Below are 17,164 nucleotides of genomic sequence, written 5' to 3'. Positions count from 1 at the left end.
TCTGGGACTATAGGTTTGTGCCACCACACCTGGTTAATGTTTTATTTTTGTAGAGACAGAAACCTGCTTTGTTGCCCAGGCTGGTCTCAAACTCCTGAGCTCAAGGATTCCTCCCACCTTAGCCTCCCAAAGTGCTGGGATTATAGGCATGAACCACTGCACCTGGCCAAGGTCTATATTTTTCTTATTGTACTAATCTTGCAACTTTTCTGTAGATTTAAAATTTTTCAAAATTCTGTAAATAGTTTAAAAATATATAAATTTTAGATATAGCTGAAACCAACTACTTACCCTTTCCCAGCCTCCCAAAGTAATTACTATCCTGAATGTAATGTTTATTGTTTTGTTTTGTTTTGTTTTTGAGACAGCATCTCACTGTCACTGAGGCTGGAGTGCAGTGTCGTGATCTCAGCTCACTGCAACCTCTGCCCCCCAGGTTCAAGTGATTCTCCTGCCTCAGCCTCCTGAGTAGCTGGGATTACATGTGCGCCACCAGGCCCGGCTAATTTTTTTTTTTTTTTTTTTTTTTTTTTTTTTTTTTGTATTTTTAGTAGAGACGGGGTTTCACCATGTTGGCCAGGCTGGTCTTGAACTCCCGACCTCAGACTAACCATCCGCCTCGGCTTCCCAAAGTGCTGGGATTACAGGTGTGAGCCACTGTGCCTGGCCTGGTACAACTAATTTTAAAAGCAGGTTGACACTCTAGTCCAATTGGCAGATGTGCATACCCCATGCCATTGTAATTTTTTCCCCTAGAAAAACTCCTATTCAGTCATACAGGGAAATGAGTATAAAAACATTTGCTGCTGCCATGTTTGTAATTGTGGACAATTGGGAATAATCTTTATACCTCATCAATGAAAAAATAGACCAATTATGGTTAATTCATGTAGAATACTATACAGTAGACTATGAACCAGAGTTACATGAATCAACATTCGTATTTCTCAAAAGCATAATGTGGGTCAGGCATGGTGGCTCACGCCTGTAATCCCAGCACTTTGGCAGGCTGAGGCAGGTGGATCACTTGAGCCCAGGAATTCAAGACCAGCCCGAGCAACACAGTGAAAACCTGTCTCTGTCTCTTTAAAAGAAAAGCATATTGTGGAACAACAACAGAAAAAGGCAATTTGCAGAATTATGAAGTATGATATCACTTGTATAAATTATAAGAAAATGTTAAATAGTGCTATTATATATAATTTGTAGAGCTATACATATATACCTGAGAACAATAAACATTACATTCATGCAGCCAGGCACAGTGGCTCATGCCTGTAGTCTCAGCACTTTGGGAGACCAAGGCGGGCAGATCACTTGAGCTCAGGAATTGGAGACCAGCCTGGCCAACATGGTGAAACCCCATCTCCATTAAAAATACAAAAAATTAGCCGGGCATGGTGGCACGCCTGTAGTCGCAGCTACTCAGGAGCTTGAACCCGGGAGGTGGAGGTTGCAGTGAGCCGAGACTATGCCACTGCACTCCAGCCTGGGTGACAGAGAGAAAAAAACAGTTGTACCAATTTATACTCCCACTAGCATTAGATAAGAGTTCAAATTATGCGAGGCATGGAGTCTCACATCTGTAACCCCAGCATTTTTGGACTCTGTCTCAAAAAAAAAAATCCACATCTTTTACAACACATGATTGTTAGATTTTTTAGTTTTTGCCTATCGGATGATATATTCTTATTTACATTTTCATTTTCCTTATTACTAAGGGGGTTGAGCAGCTTCTCACATTAGGCCTTCCTCCTCTGCCCACATGACATGCCTATTCATATTCCTTCCCTGTTTCCTACTGGGAAATCATTTTCTTTTTTTCGTTTCTTTTCTTTTTTTGAGACGGAGTTTTCCTCTTGTTGCCCAGGCTGGAGTGCAATGGCATGATCTCGGATCACTGCAACCTCCGCCTCCCAGGTTCAAGAGATTCTCCTGCCTCAGCCTCCCGAGTAGCTGGAATTACAGGCCTGCGCCACCACAACTGGCTAATTTTTGTATTTTCAGTAGAGATGGGGTTTCACCATGTTGGCCAGGCTAGTCTCAAACTCCTGGCCTCAAGTGATCCACCCACCTCGGCCTCCCAAAGTGCTGGGATTACAGTCATGAGCCATCGTGCCCAGCCACTGCCATGGTGTTTTCTTTTTTTTTTTTTTTTTTAAGATAAACCTCTGGGGTTTCTGGAAAGTAAAGCCCCGTGCTCCAAACAGCTCTGCTATACCTGTGTGCAAAATATTTTCATCTCTCTCTCCCCCAAGTGCATGCAAACACATATGGAACTGACATAGGCATCCACTGTCCCACTTCAAATTACACAGACGCACACGACAGATATTCTCACAGAAACGCAGTCAGCCAAGCCCAGAACCCATAGATCTAGGTCCACACTCACGCCTCCGCATGCTCCCCAGAAAGATGGATGCATCGCCCGCAGATAGAGATGGGCTCACCAATCCCACTCAAAACCTGCAGCCCGCTTACAGCTCGCAAGCCGCCCGCAATGCCAGCCCCATAGCAAGCATCACTAGGGGCTCTGGAATAGGCAGGCGCCTTGTTCTCACTTCCTTTGGGTTGGTTTTATTTTAGTTGTTTTGTTTGTTGTTGTTCTTAGAGTTACCACCTGCCCCTCTGTCTCCCTACCCAGCCCCCAAGAATCCCCACCAAGCCTCCACTGCGCATGTGCCGTGCATCCCTCCCCCTCCTGGGTAACAGTAGGCGCTCCCGGGCGCTGGCGGCGGAAGAGATGGAGCCGCGGCGTCACGGGCGCCCGGCCCCTTAAAACGCTGCTGGCTGGAGCCACCTCCCTCCCTGCAGCCCGCAGCGGGGATGGAGTAAAGGGAGACCCGTCGACCTGGCCACGGGGATCAGCGATGGAGTTAAAGCAATCTTTGTCCACCCATCTGGAAGCCGAGAAGCCTCTGAGGCGCTATGGGGCGGTGGAGGAGACGGCTTGGAAAACGGAGGGACTGGGGAGAAGTGAGTACTGGGGCGGGGGGCCGGGGACAGCTGGGGATCCGTGCGCCTGAGCGGGTGGTCGCGGGAGCGCGAGGAACGCCAGCAGTGGACCCAGGGAAGCGCCCCCGCAGCGGGCTGGCAGCGCAGGGGGATACACAGCTCTGCGCAGCGACGCGCTCTCCCTGCGAACAAAAGGGGGGACCCTCCGGGCTGAGTCTCACTGGGGGGGTTGGGAGATGGCCAGGCAGCTAAGGCAGGAGCCTGGACTCGACTTAGGAGTCCCGGATCCGTCAGGTCGCAGCTGGTCCTGTGAAGTCGGGTCTCTCCCACAGCCCAGGGAGGAGGATCCTCTCTCCGCCTGGGATGCGCCAGGGCGCTGGAGACGCAGGACCGTCCTGGAAAGCGCCCACGTCCCTGGAGAGGGGGGAGTGTCTGCTGGGTTTCCGCTTGCTTTCCTACCCGCTGAGTGAGGTTTCGGAGTGCACCTGAAATTCCCAGCTTTTTCTCCCCCGCCTTCCTTGGGTCGGGGTGGGAGGCTTGGGGCGGCAAGAGGGTCAAAAGATGAACCATGCACACACCGTTCTCCTTTCTCTCTTGACTCGATTAAAGTCTGCTTGGGGACAACCCTAGAAGGCAGTTTTGAAATAGACCGGCCGTATTTATTTACTGGTTTTCTCTGCGGTGTTTGGATGTCAACATTTCTAAGTAAACGAAGGATTTTTGTTTTTCATTAATAGGATACAATAGTTGAAACTCCTGCCCTCAAAGTGTAGAGGCAGCGTCAGGGGCTCCAGGGTCACTGGAGGTCCCTGCAAACCCAGGAGCTCCCCAAAGCCGCTGCTTTCACATGGCTTGCCCACCAGGCTGGGAAGGAGAGGTCCTTCTCAGGGACCCTGCAGCTTCCTGCCTCGGCTCTGGGTCACTGCTCTGCACTCTGCCCCAGCACGGATCTCTGAGCGGTGTAGGGCTAAAGTATTGTGAATGTGATCTTATTCTGTCCTCACCTGGTGGAAAATTGTGTGTGCGCGCTCTCTTTCTCTATACCTGTAATTATGGATTTAGAAAATCTTCCTAGAAAGGCTCAACTGTGTTCTGATTCTGACGGGTTGAAGTTGAAATCACAATCCAATGTCTTAGTGGTTCATCTGCTAGGATGGATGTCATAGCACTGCCAACCTCTTTCCTTTTCTCTTTTTTTCTCCCTTTTCAACCTTGATCCTTCTTTCTAGTTCATCCTTTCAAGACCCAATGACTTGGTGCTTTGGCATAACATCAGGGCGTCAGGGCTGAGGGTCTCTGTTTCTTTCTTTAATTTTTAGGTGCACATAGTGGGTGTCCATACTTATGGGATACATGAGATATTTTGATACAGGCATACAATGTGTAATAATCACATCAGGGTAAACGGGGTATCCATCACCTCAAGCATTTATCCTTTTTTTGTGTTACAAACAATCCAATTACACTCCTTTTTTAAAAAAGCCCAGCTGTGTGACTAATTATACTCTTTTAGTTTAGCTTTTTTTTTTTTTTGAGACGGAGTTTCGCTCTTATCGCCCAGACTGGAGTGCAATGACAGAATCTCGGCTCACTGAGACCTCCGCTTCCTGGGTTCAAGCGATTCTCCTGCCTCAGCCTCCAGAGTAGCTGAGATTACAGGTGCCCGCCACCATGCCCAGCTAACTTTTGTATTTTTAGTAGAGATGGGGTTTTACCATGTTGGCCAGGCTGGTCCCGAACTCCTGACCTCAGGTGATCTGCCTGCCCTGGCCTCCCAAAGTGCCGGGATTATAGGTGTGAGCCACCGCACCTGCCCTCTTTTAGTTATTTTTAAATGTACAATAAATTGTTGACCGTAGTCATCGTGTTGTGCTATCAGATACTAGATCTTATTCATTCTGTCTACCTATATTTTTGTACCCATTAACCATCTCTATGTCCCCACCTCCCAATACCCTCCCAGCCTCTGGTAACCATCATTCTACTCTGTATCTCCATGAGGGCCTCTGTTTCTTACAAGCTCAAAATAATCTCAACAATGGCTGCCTTTTATTGCTAGATGACCATGTTCTGAGAACTTTAAATGCATAATTTCATTTAGTCCCCACAACAACCTCCTGCAGTACTAAGATTTATACATTTAAATCTTGCATATATTTTAAAAAAACATTTTAAAATAAAAATTTTAAAAAAGCATTTTAAAATAAAAATTTTAAAACAAAACATTTTAAAATAAAAAAATTAAATATAAATTTTAAATCTTGCATAGATTTAAAAAAACAAAACAAAACTGGGACTTGTTAGGTGATCTGACAGTTAAGTGGCAGAATCAGGATTTGAACCCAGGTCTCTTGGACCCCAGAGCCTGCTTCTAACATGAAGGTTTATTGCTTTCATGGTTTCAGAAAACTTCCTAAGTCTATTGAGATAGTCACAGAACATGCTCAGTGATTTTATAATTATGTGGCAGCCCTGTTGCTCTCTGAAGCTCACAGAGGCCTTAAAAAAATGCTGGGTCCACGCAGAATAGAAGCTGTTCACACAAGTGCTGCTTTGAATCCTCAGTCTGTGCCTTGCTGGCTATGTGACTTTAGGAGTATTGCCAAGCCTCACTCTGCCTTCATTTTCTGAAAATAGAGATTATGGCTTTATTGTGTATACAAATTAGATGATACATATAGAACTCAAGGTTAAGTGCTCAATATGTATTGTTCACTTCCATTTGGTTACTGCACAACATTTATAGACAGAACCTGCTTTTACTCTTTGCAAGGAATTATGTAAATATTGTTCAGTTCTCCAATAATGCCCTTATAGCTTTTTATATCTTACCATTTTATGAGAAAAAATTTGAAACATGCAGGAAAATTACAGCAAGCACCCAATTTACAGCAGTTTCGATCCTGAAATTTTTGTACTTCTGAGTCCTATGCTGCACACTGTTAAAAGTCCGGTATAAGGCCAGGCGCAGTGGCTCACGCCTGTAATCCCAGCACTTTGGGAAGCCAAGGCAGGCGGATCACAAGGTCAGGAGATCAAGACCATCCTGGCTAACACAGTGAAACCCCATCTCTACTAAAAATACAAAAATTTAGCTGGGTGTGGCAGTGGGCGCCTGTAGTCCCAGCTGCCCGGGAGGCTGACGCAGGAGAATGGCGTGAACCCGGGAGGCAGAGCTTGCAGTAAGCCGAGATTACACCACTGCACTCCAGCCTGGGTGACAGAGTGAGACTCCCTCTCAAAAAAAAAAAAAAAGTCTGGTATAAAGTCCTTCTTACCCTCTGTTTCAAACCATCAAAGACTGAGTCTTGCTTCCTAGTCAAAGGTAAGAGGAACAGCTCCTCATCTGTACTTGTATGGATCCTCAAATCTGGTTTTTCTTTTCTTTTTTGAGACGGAGTCTCACTCTGTCCCCCAGGCTGGAGTGCAGTGGCGTGATCTCAGCTCACTGCAACCTCCGCCTCCCAGGTTCAAGCCATTCTCCTGCCTCAGCCTCCCAAGTAGCTGGGACTACAGGCACCTGCCACCACGCTCAGCTAATTTTTGTAGTTTTAGTAGAGAGGGGTTTTCACTGTGTTGGCCAGGCTGGTCTTGAACTCCTGACCTTAGGTGATCTGCCCACCTCAGCCTTCCAAAGTGCTGGGATTACAGGCATGAGCCACCGCGCCTGGTGAAACCTGAAATTCTTAAAACATGGATCCAGAGTCTAATTTTTGAAACTTGAATCTGGCAAGTTTTATTTTCTAGACTCTGTTTTTTTTTTTTTTTTTTTTTTTTTTGAGACAGGGTCTTGCTCTGTCGCCCAGGCTGGAGTGCAGTGGCACAATCTCAGCTCACTGCAACATCCGCCTCCCAGGTTCAAGCAATTATCCCACCTCAGCCTCCTGAGTAGCTGGGATTACAGGCATGCACCACCACATCTGGCTAATTTTTGTATTTTTAGTAGAGATGGGGTTTCACCATGTTGGCCAGGCTGGTCTCGAACTCCTGGCCTCAAGTGATCTGCCCTCCTTGGCCTCCCAAAGTGCCGTGATTACAGGTGTGAGCTACCATGCCTGGCCTGTTTTCTAGACTCATGTTTGCACCCAGGGGGTGTTTGATTAAACCTTTTTTGGAACACTCTTTCAACTCTCAGGGTATCTATGGATCCATTCCATAAAGCCTGGGCCCTCCATTTATTTATTAATGAAGTGTGAAAATTAGTACTTTTGTTTCTATGGTATGACAGTTGCCAAGCCAATGTTGTAACACATGAAATGCTGGAGAAAAGAAGAGGCCCCTTAAAAAGAAGGCATGCTCTGTTTAACTTCCACACATTTTTAAATATTTTATGTTAAACACTGAGTAGGTGTAAATTAAACAGAATTGAAGAGGGGAGGGAGACTGCAGAACTGGTCTTTTTTAGTTAAGGTTGTGTTGACTGCTATTTTAAATTTCAACTATAGTTTTTAGATAAAAGATATGTAATGTGCTATAGCAGAGTAGCAAAGAAGGAACGTTTTGAAGTTAGGCTGAATGAGTTCAAACCAGCCTCATTCAGCTGTCACTTGGTAGATTTGTGACCCTGGGAAAATTGCTCAAGGTCTCTGTGTGTCAGTTGCCTCATCTGTGAAATGGGGATAATTGTAGTAATGCGCACTTCGGACTCTTGGAAGATTAGATGAGATATGTATATAATGCATTTAGCACACGGCCTCACATGCTGAAGGCACTCAATCAAGGCTGAATGGTTGTCATAGGAGGACAGAAGGGGATGGCCCCAGCAATATTTGCAGAGGTTATCCCAAGCTCACCAGTTACAGCTTTTCATTGCTTCCATTTCTTAGTAAATTCTGGTTAATGATTCTGTACATATTGCCTTCCTCATGGGAACATGTGGAGAAAGGCTTCCGCACCCTTACAAACCATCTAGTATTTTCTCCTTTGAGAAAGGTTCAAAGTAATTGCTCCCAGCCACCTTCAACAGTGTCTTTCCACTAGCAGGGAGGTTTTTTCCCCGCTCAGTTGGAAAATGTATAGTGACATTTCAGCGTGGTTAGATATATAAAAATACTGCTTTCAACCAAGTGTAATTAATTGAGGGAGACATGCAGACAAGGTGCCTTTTGAAAAAGCGCAGAGCTTTTCAGAAACACAGTTGTCTGCTGTTGTGGCCATTTCTTGATAGATTTGAATGTGTCTTAAAGGATGATCAAGATTTTGGACAGGGGAAGTGGAGGAGTTGGGGGCAGGAGAGGGGAATGCCAGGAGAGGTAATAGCATCAACTGGCTGGGTGTGGTGGCTCATGCCTGTAATCCCAGCACTTTGGGAGGCTGAGGTGGGCGGATCGCTTGAGGTCAGCAGTTCGAGGCCAGCCAGCCCAACATGGTGAGACCCTGCTGTACTAAAAATACAAAAATTAGCCAGGTGTGGTGACAGGCGCCTATAATCCCAGCTACTAGGGAGGCTGAGGTGAGAGAATTGCTTGTACTCAGGAGACAGATGTTGCAGTGAGCCGAGATTGCACCGCTGCATTCCAGCCTGGGTGACAGAGCAAGACTTCATCTCAAAGAAAAAAAAAAAAACCAACAAAGGCGTAGTGCTGGAAATAAATGCTCTGTGAGTAGGAGATTGGAATGAAGTAGAAAGCTCAAACTGCAATCTTTCCATAAGCCCAGGGGAGATGACTATTATTTAAAAGTTCAAAGTTTTGTACTGACTAACAAGCAGATTGTTAAACTGGCCAGCGTTTCAGGTTTCGTAAACAGTGTGGAGACTGAAATAATGCAAATTGCTGGCAATCTATATAATAGAACCTTGGGGAAGGGTTTGAACTGTCTTCTTCTGTTTGGTTACATATGCTCATTTTATTATTTTATTTTGGTTTTGCATTATTTCTTTTTTTCTGACTCTAGAAGTAATACGTGTACTTTATAAAAAATTTGGATTCATCTGAAATATGAAAATAAAAAGTAAAAAACGACCATCATTTGCTCCCCAAATCCCATTTATTCATTCCATAAATAGGTACTGAGTGCCTTACAAGTGCCAGGCAGTGTTCTAGGGGCTGCAGGTACAGTCTTGAGATTTCTCGACAAAGTCCCTGCCCACGTAAAGCTTCTATTTAGGGGAAGTTAAGACCTGGGTTGAGAGTAAAGGCGTCAAATATTACATAAGCAAACAAGTGAGATGGTTTAGGTCATAGTAAGTATTACATGGGCATTAATAGGGAAGGGGTACTTTTCATTTGGTGTTCAGGAAGTGCTTCTCTAAGGAGGTGACATTTTGCTGTATAAATGGCAGGAATCCAGGCAGTAAACGTAAAGGCCTTGTGCTAGAGGAAGAGACAGAAGGCCAGAGTGGCTGGAACCCAGTGAGTCAGGGTGAAGGGCAGATAAATCAGAGGGAAGCCAGACTAGGTAGGGCCTTTTAGGTCATGATTAAAACAAACAAACAAAAAGTCTGACATTTATTCTCATTGCAGGAGAAACTGCTGAAAAATTTTAACCAAGGGACTAACATGAACTGTTATGTTTTTCGAGGTTTTTTGTTTTTGAGACAGGGTGTCACTTGTCACCCAGGATAGAGTGCTGTGGTGAGATCTCGGCTCACTGCAGCTTCGACCTCCTGGGCTCAAGGGATTCTCCCGCCTCAGCCTCCTGAGTAGCTGGAACTACAAGTGTGTGTGCCTCTAGAGCTCATTAAAAAAAAAAATTAAGACGGAGTCTTGTTCTGTTGCCCAGACTGGAGTGCAGTGGTGTGATCTCGGCTTGCAGCAACCTCTGCCTCCTGGGTCCAATCGATTCATCTGTATCCCGAGTAGCTGGGATTACAGGTGCCCACCACCATTCCTGGTTAATTTTTGTATTTTTAGTAGAGATGGGGTTTTTCCATGTTGGCCAGGCTGGTCTCAAACTCTTGACCTCAAGTGAGCCACCTGCCTCAGTCTCCCAAAATGCTGGGATTACAGCCGTGAGCCACGATGCCCAGCAGCCCTGTTAATTTTTGAATTTTTTGTAGAGATGGGGTTTTGCTGTATTTCCAGGCTGGTCTTGAACTCCTGGGCTCAGAAGCAATCTGCCTGTGTCAGCCTCCCAAAGTGCTGGGACTACAGGCAAGAGCCACTGCACCCAGCCTGGTTTTTGTTTTTAAAAGGTCATGTTGGGTACTAGATGGGGAATAAGTCCATAGCGGGGCAAGTGATGATCAATGCAAGCAGCATTTGATATAGTCCATGATTCCTTCCTAATCAATTTTATTTTGGAGAAGTGGTGGCAATTTCCTTGAGTGTGAAAGGTGTGACAAGGCCCCCATGGGTTGTCCTCTGGAAGATCAAGCACCAGGTTAAGACTTAGGAGAGGGAGGCCGGGCGCAGTGGCTCAAGCCTGTAATCCCAGCACTTTGGGAGGCCGAGGCGGGTGGATCACCTGAGGTGAGGAGTTCAAGAGCAGCCTGGGCAACATGGTGAAACCCCGCATCTACCAAAAATACAAAAATTAGCTGGGCGTGGTGGCGCATGCCTGTAATCCTAGCTACTCGGGAGGCTGAGGCAGGAGAATTGCTTGAACCAGGGGGCGGAGGTTGCAGTGAGCTGAGGTCACGCCTTTGCACTTCAGCCTGGGTGACAGAGTGAGACACTGTCTCAAGAAAAAAAAAAAAAAAAAGAATTAGGAGAGGGATCAATTCTGCGCTGTCTCTCGACAGGCAACTATGTAAATTATTGCAAAACTATTATAGCAGTGATATAAATATTACAAATATGATAGTATCTAGAATGTACTTTGAACAAGCCCAATTATTTACACAGTTGGGTAATGTCTGCTCATAACTTTGCTCATAACGTTATGTTTTATTTTTGCAAGAGTTTCCTCCTCATGTGTTAATTGAAGAAAAAATTAATCATGCCTATTCTTGGACTGATTAGTTATTAAACACATATTAATAATAATATCCATTCAATGAGTTTTAGCTATGAACTTGAGCTTATTAAATTCTCATAACAGCCCTATGACATAAGGAGAATTATTATTCCCATTTTAAACATGGGGAAACAGGTTTCAGGGGGTTAAGAAACTTGCTGAAAGGCATAAAGCTAGAAGGTGGTAGGGCTGGAGCCTGATTCTAAGCCCTCTCTGCCTCTGGATGTTCCTATCCACTGTCTGTTATTCTCGGTTCAGTGCTGGGTGCTGTAGAGATTAGAGATGGAATAAGACAGAATCCCAGCCTTCACTCTTAAAAGGTTTACAGATTTGGAGAGTGAGAGACACAGCTATAAAGAACACCACAGGGCCGGGCGTGGTTGCTCACACTTCTAATCCCAGCACTTTGGGAGGCCGAGGCTGGTGGATCACTTAAAGTCAGGAGTTCAAGACCAGCCTGAGCAACATGGTGAAACCCCATCTCTACCAAAAATACAAAAATTAGCCAGGCATAGTGGCATGCATCTGTAATCCTAGCTACTCTGGAGGCTGAGGCAGGAGGATCACTTGAACCGGGGAGGCGGAGGTTACAGTGAGCTGAGATTGCACCACTGGACTCCAGCCTGAGCGACAGAGCAAGACCTGAGACCCTGTCTCAAAAAAAAAAAAAAAAAAAAAAAAACACCACAGGCTGGGCGCAGTGGCTCTCATGTGTAATCACAGCACTTTGGTAGGCCTAGGCGGGGAGGATTACTTGAGCCCCAGAGTTTGAGACCAGCCTGGGCAATGTGGTGAAACCCTGTCTCTACGAAAAATACAAAAAATTAGCCGGACGTGGTGCTAGTTACTTGGGAGGCTGAGGTGAGAGAATCGCTTGAGCCTGGGGGGCCCGGAAGCTGTGGTGAGACAAGATGGCACCACTGTATTCCAGCCTGGGTGACAGTGAGTCCCTATCTCAAAAAACAAACAAACAAACAAAAACAAAAACAAAAACCACCGCAACTTATAAAGCAGTATAATGAAACACATGCTAAATGAAAAGTACAAGTATGGGTCAGGCGTGGTGGCTCGAGCCTGTAATCCCAGCACTTTGGGAGGCCGAGGTGGGAGGATCACCTGAGGTCAGGAGTTCGAGACCAGCCTGGCCAACATGGTGAAACCCTGTCTTTACTAAAAATACAAAAAATTAGCCAGGTGTGGTGGTGCACACCTGTGATTCCAGCTACTCAGGAGGCTGAGACATGAGAATTGCTTGCACCCTGGAGGTAGAGGTTGCAGAGATTGCACCACTGCACTCTAGCCTGGACAACAGAGCAAGACTCTGTCTCCAAAAAAAAAAAAAAGTGTGAAATTAGGGAAGAAATTGGCTCTGACTGGGGAGCTGCAGGCCAACAGCAAAGAGGGGTGTTTGCATTGGGCCTGAAGGCTAAACAGGGTTTCGAAAGGGGAAGAGTGTAGAGAAGGGGATTTCAGGTGAGCTGTCTGCCCCAGGCACAGAGGTGAATATTCCAAAGGCCAGGGTCCAGGCACCAGCTTTGTTTTGTTTTTGTTTTTGTTTTTGTTTTTCCTGTTTCTTTCCCCTTGGCTTAATGGATCCTGGGACTGCCTGGTTCACTTATATGAATAGGCTTGGGGGATGGTTGGAAGCCAGCACAGGTAAAGGCCCTCTTTTAGTACTTCACTCACAAGTTCCCCAAAAGATGCTTACCATACAATCAATTCATTTCTTCACTATTCACTTGTTGTGAGCGTCTCCTGTGCACTCGTTTTAGAGGAACAGAGCTAGAGGGGTCCTGACCCCACCCTTAAGAATTCCGTCCTACTGTGGTCCATTTCTTCCTCTGCTGCTTCCTAGCACTGTGATCTTGGACAATTGGCCTAACTTCCCTAAGCCTCAGTTTCCTCATCTGCAAAATGGGTATAGTGATTGCTTTAATCCCCTGAGAATTAAACAGAATAATGCCAGGAAAGCACGGTGACGAATACATGTCACTAAATGTTATTGATGGTAGCAGTGTGAAGGTTCAGCTCTGTTTTGCAGACAATATTTATTGAGAAATGCCTGCCAGGCTGGGTGGGAGGAGCTGGCCTCATAGTATGAGTACATGGTAGTCCTGCCATGGAAGAGCAGATGGTTTCTAGTTTATTGGTTATAAGTGTGGGCTTTCGAGAGAGCTTTTATTTTGAGGCCTGGCTCTGCCATGTCCTGGCTCTGGACTTTGAATGAGTTATTTCACCTTTCTTTCCCCCACCTCAATCTTTTGCTATCTGTATCTGTTCTCAATGGTAACCATGAGGAATTATATAAATCTGAAGAAGTTTCTCAAAGTCAGTTTTTGAGACAGGGTCTTGCTCCGTTGCCCATACTGGTGTGCTGTGGCACAATCACAGCTTTTGCAAGCCTCGACCTCCTGTGACCAAGTAAGCCTCCCGCCTAGGCCTCCGAAGTAGCTGGAACTACAGGTGCACACCACCACGCCTGGCTAATTTTTAAAATTTTTTTGTAGAGATGGGGTCTTGGTATGTTGCCCAGGCTGGTCTTGAACTCCTGGCCTCAAGCAATCCTCCTGTCTTGGCCTCCCAAAGTGCTGAGATTATAGGCATGAGCCACCACGCCTGGTTATTTCACCTCTTAAGCTTTGGTTTCTGCAACTGTACAACAGTGACAGTAATAGTATCTACTTAGGATAGCTGAGAATTCCTTGAGACACAGATTGGAAATCATTCAATACAGAGGTCAGTACATGATACATGTTTAGTAAATGTTAATTATTATATTATTGCCTTTACAGCTATGGCAACAGGTACATAAAAAGGTAAACTTGATTTAATAAGGGTGTGTGAGTAAGTAGGGGGTTGGGAGCAGGGCAGCTAATGGAGCAAAGAGGAGGGGCTTAGCCAACCCTGGGGCTTCTGAAAACTTTCTCGAAGAGCTGAGCCTTAATAAGAAAGAATAGAAGGAAATACATACGTGGAATCACCATTAATTGTTAGGAAAAGCCAAGTTGGAACCTCACTGAGATATGCAGCCACTGGAAAGGCTAAAATTAAAAGGACTGATCCTACTAAGGGCTGGAGAGGATGTAGATCAACTGGCACCCTCATGCCTTGCTGGTGGGAATGTCACATGGGGGGAAATGACTTGGTCATTTCTTAAAAATTTAAACATACACCAATCATAGGACCCAGACGGTGCACTTCTGGGTATTTACCCAACAGAAATGAGAGCATGTGTCTCTACAAATATTTGTACACAAATGTTCATAGCAGCTTTTTTAGGAATAGCCCCAAACTGGAAACAACCCAAATGTGGTATAACCATACAACAGAATGCTTTTCAACAGTAAAAAGGAACAGACTAAAGACACACTATGTAAATGGATCACAAAATCATCATGCTGAGTGAAAGAAGCAAGCAAGAATGAAAAGGGTACATACTGTATGAGTCCGCTGACATGAAATTATTTTAAAAATGAAAACTATTGTATACAGACAGAAAGTAAGCAAGACTCTAACTCTACAAAAATAAAAATAAAAAAGTTAGCTGGGCATAGTGGCCCACGCTTGTGATCCCAGCTACTTGGGAGGCTGAGGCAGAAGAATGGCTTGAGCCCAGGAGTTCAAGACCAGCCTGGACAACATAGCAAGACCTCATCTCTACAAAAAAATAAAAAAAAAACTGGCTGAGTGTGATGATGTGCACCTGTAGTCCTAGCTACCCGGGGGTGCTGAGGTGGGAGAATCTCTTGAGCCCAGGAGTTTGAGGCTGCAGTGAGCTATGACTGCACCAAAATTAGCCAGGCGTGGTGGTGTGCACCTGTAGTTCCAGCTACTTTGGAGGCCTAGGCGGGAGGCTTACTTGGTCACAGGAGGTCGAGGCTTGCAAAAGCTGTGATTGTGCCACAGCACTCCAGCATGGGCAACAAAGTGAGACCCTGTCTCTAAAAAAATAAAAATAAAGAAAATGATTATAAGAAATAACATGCGTGAAGTTCTTCCTATGAGCCACTCTGTGCATGTTTTACATGCATCCTCCGCTCCTTACAAAACATTCTGTGAGCTGAGACACAATATAGCCATGTATTGCATTTATGGTTCTATTTACAGAGGAGCAAACTGAGGCTTACAGAGGTTAAGCAATTAGCCCAATGTCACTCCACTGATAAGTGGTAGGGCTGAGATTTGAACCTAGCACATGTTGACTTAATTCTGCTGCCTTCCTAATTTCCCAGGATTAGTTGAAGCTGCCATTGATATAGATGCTTAATGTCAACTAGACACGTCTCTGTGTTTCTTAGAACTGATTCTGTTCTTTGGCTCATTAATTTCCTTTTCCATTACAAACATGTCTCTTGTAAGCTTGAGGACTACATCTCACCACTTCAAAGTGCCTTCAGGGTCAAACTGGAGTGGAAGTTGAAGACATTCACAAAAATGGAGGAGGAAGAGCCTTTCTGTTTTGAAGACTTGTAGCTTCACAGAGAAAGGCTTTCTTTGAATGATCAAGAAGGATTTCTAGGTCAATAGAGGGGCATATTACTGTAACATTTGACAGCAGGAGCTCTGCCTGCATTTGAATCCTGGCTTTACCACTTCATAATAGTTGTGTGATCTTGGGCTGTTACTTAACCTCTCTGAATTTCAGTTTTCTCATCTGTAAAATGGGGATAATAACAGGATCTGCCTCAAAGGATGTATTGGTCCGTTTTCACACTGCTATAAAGATACTTTACCCTGAGGCTGGGTAATTTGAAAAGAAAAGAGATTTGATTGACTCACAGTTCCACCTGGCTGGGGAGTCCTCAGGAAACTTACAATCATGGCGGAAGGCGAAGGAGAAGCAAGCACCTTCTTCACAAGGTGGCAGGAGAGAGTGACAGAGGGAAGCACCAGACACTTATCAAACAACCAGATCTCGTGAGAACTCACTCAGTATCATGAGAACAGTATGGGGGAACCGCCCCCATGATCCAATTACCTCCCACCAGGTCCCTCCCTCCACACATGGGGATTACAATTCAGATTACAATTCAAGATGAGATTTGGGTGGGGACACAGCCAAACCGTATCAAAGGCTAATTAAGAAGATTCAATGAAATAATACATGAAAGCCCTTCACAGAGTCTGGTGCTCTCAGTAAATGGTGGCGATCATGTTAATAGAAGAGGATGTGAGGTGGGAATTGACCTGATAGTATCTGAATAGTTGGAGAGAAGGAAAAGAGAGAAGTTAAATTTAAGTGGGTGAACCTCAAGGAAGAATGGAGGTGACGATGAGCGTGGAGATTTATGGAGGCGTGTATGAGCTTCACTGCATTGGAGTGGCGAGATAAAAAGGATGGTTGAGCAGGACCACTAGACTTTGGTGGATTAAAAAAGGACTGGCAATATGGGGCCATTGCAGGACAAGGGACGGAGGGAAAGAAGTAGCATTTATTTATTTATTTTTGAGACGGAGTCTTGCTGTTGTTGCCTAGGCTGGAGTGCAATGGCACAATTGCGGCTCACTTCAACCTCCACCTCCTGGGTTCAAGCGATTCTCCTGCCTCAGCCTCCTGAGTAGCTGGAATTACAGGTACCCACCACCACGCCCGGCTAATTTTTGTACTTTTAGTAGAGATGGGGTTTCACCCTGTTGGCCAGGCTGGTCTCAAACTCCTGACCTCCGGTGATCTGCCTGCCTTGGCCTCCCAACACGCTGGGATTACAGACATGAGCCACCGCGCCTGGCCGGAAGTAGCATTTTAGGAAGGCTTGTCTGGCAATGGTGGCCAACTGGATGCAAAGTCAGGGGCCCTGGGGATAAGAAGGTCAGCTAGGAGGGTTTGGAATTACCCCATCATGAGGGCTGGATGTCCAAATATCCATTGCAGGGCTGGAGTCTACAGGAGCAGTGGGTTTGAAAGAAGGGGCTGATCAGAAATCTTGAAGGGAGAAACCCATAGTAGTTATTATGTCTCAGAAGGAAAGAAGGTCTTCTAAGTGCTCTCAATGTGATAGGCAAGGAAAAACCCTGTCATTACCCTGAGGTCTTAACCATTTAAAAATATCAGCATCCAGGCGTGGTGGCTTATGCCTGTAATTGCAGCACTTTGGGAGGCCCACGTGGGTGGGTCACTTGAGTTCAGCGGTTCAAGACCAGCCTGGGCAACATGGCGAAATCCTGTCTACCAAAAATTTAAAAATTAGCTGGGCATGGTGGTGCAAGCCTGTAATTCCAGCTACTCAGGAGAATCGCTTGAACCTGGGAGGCAGAGGTTGCAGTGAGCTGACATCGCACTACTGCATTCAAGCCTAGGCAACAGAGCAAG

The 17,164-nt window shown here is 45.4% G+C and overlaps 1 protein-coding gene across 1 annotated transcript in view; it reads left to right on the top strand.

Moving 5' to 3' along the window:
- Window positions 1-2,703: 2,703 nt before the first annotated feature.
- BMERB1 (bMERB domain containing 1) overlaps window positions 2,704-17,164 on the top strand; it is a 156,951-nt gene continuing 142,490 nt past the window's right edge. Inside the window, 1 exon segment of the mRNA NM_001134221.1 lies at window positions 2,704-2,976. Within this exon segment, the coding sequence (NP_001127693.1) occupies window positions 2,871-2,976 (106 nt within the window). The 5' untranslated portion in view covers window positions 2,704-2,870.

Source organism: Pongo abelii, chromosome 18 (genome assembly GCF_028885655.2).
Source record: "Pongo abelii isolate AG06213 chromosome 18, NHGRI_mPonAbe1-v2.0_pri, whole genome shotgun sequence".
Classification (NCBI taxonomy): Eukaryota; Metazoa; Chordata; class Mammalia; order Primates; family Hominidae; genus Pongo; species Pongo abelii.
Note: the sequence above shows the minus strand (reverse complement) of the source record. Positions and strands in the feature narration are given on the sequence as shown.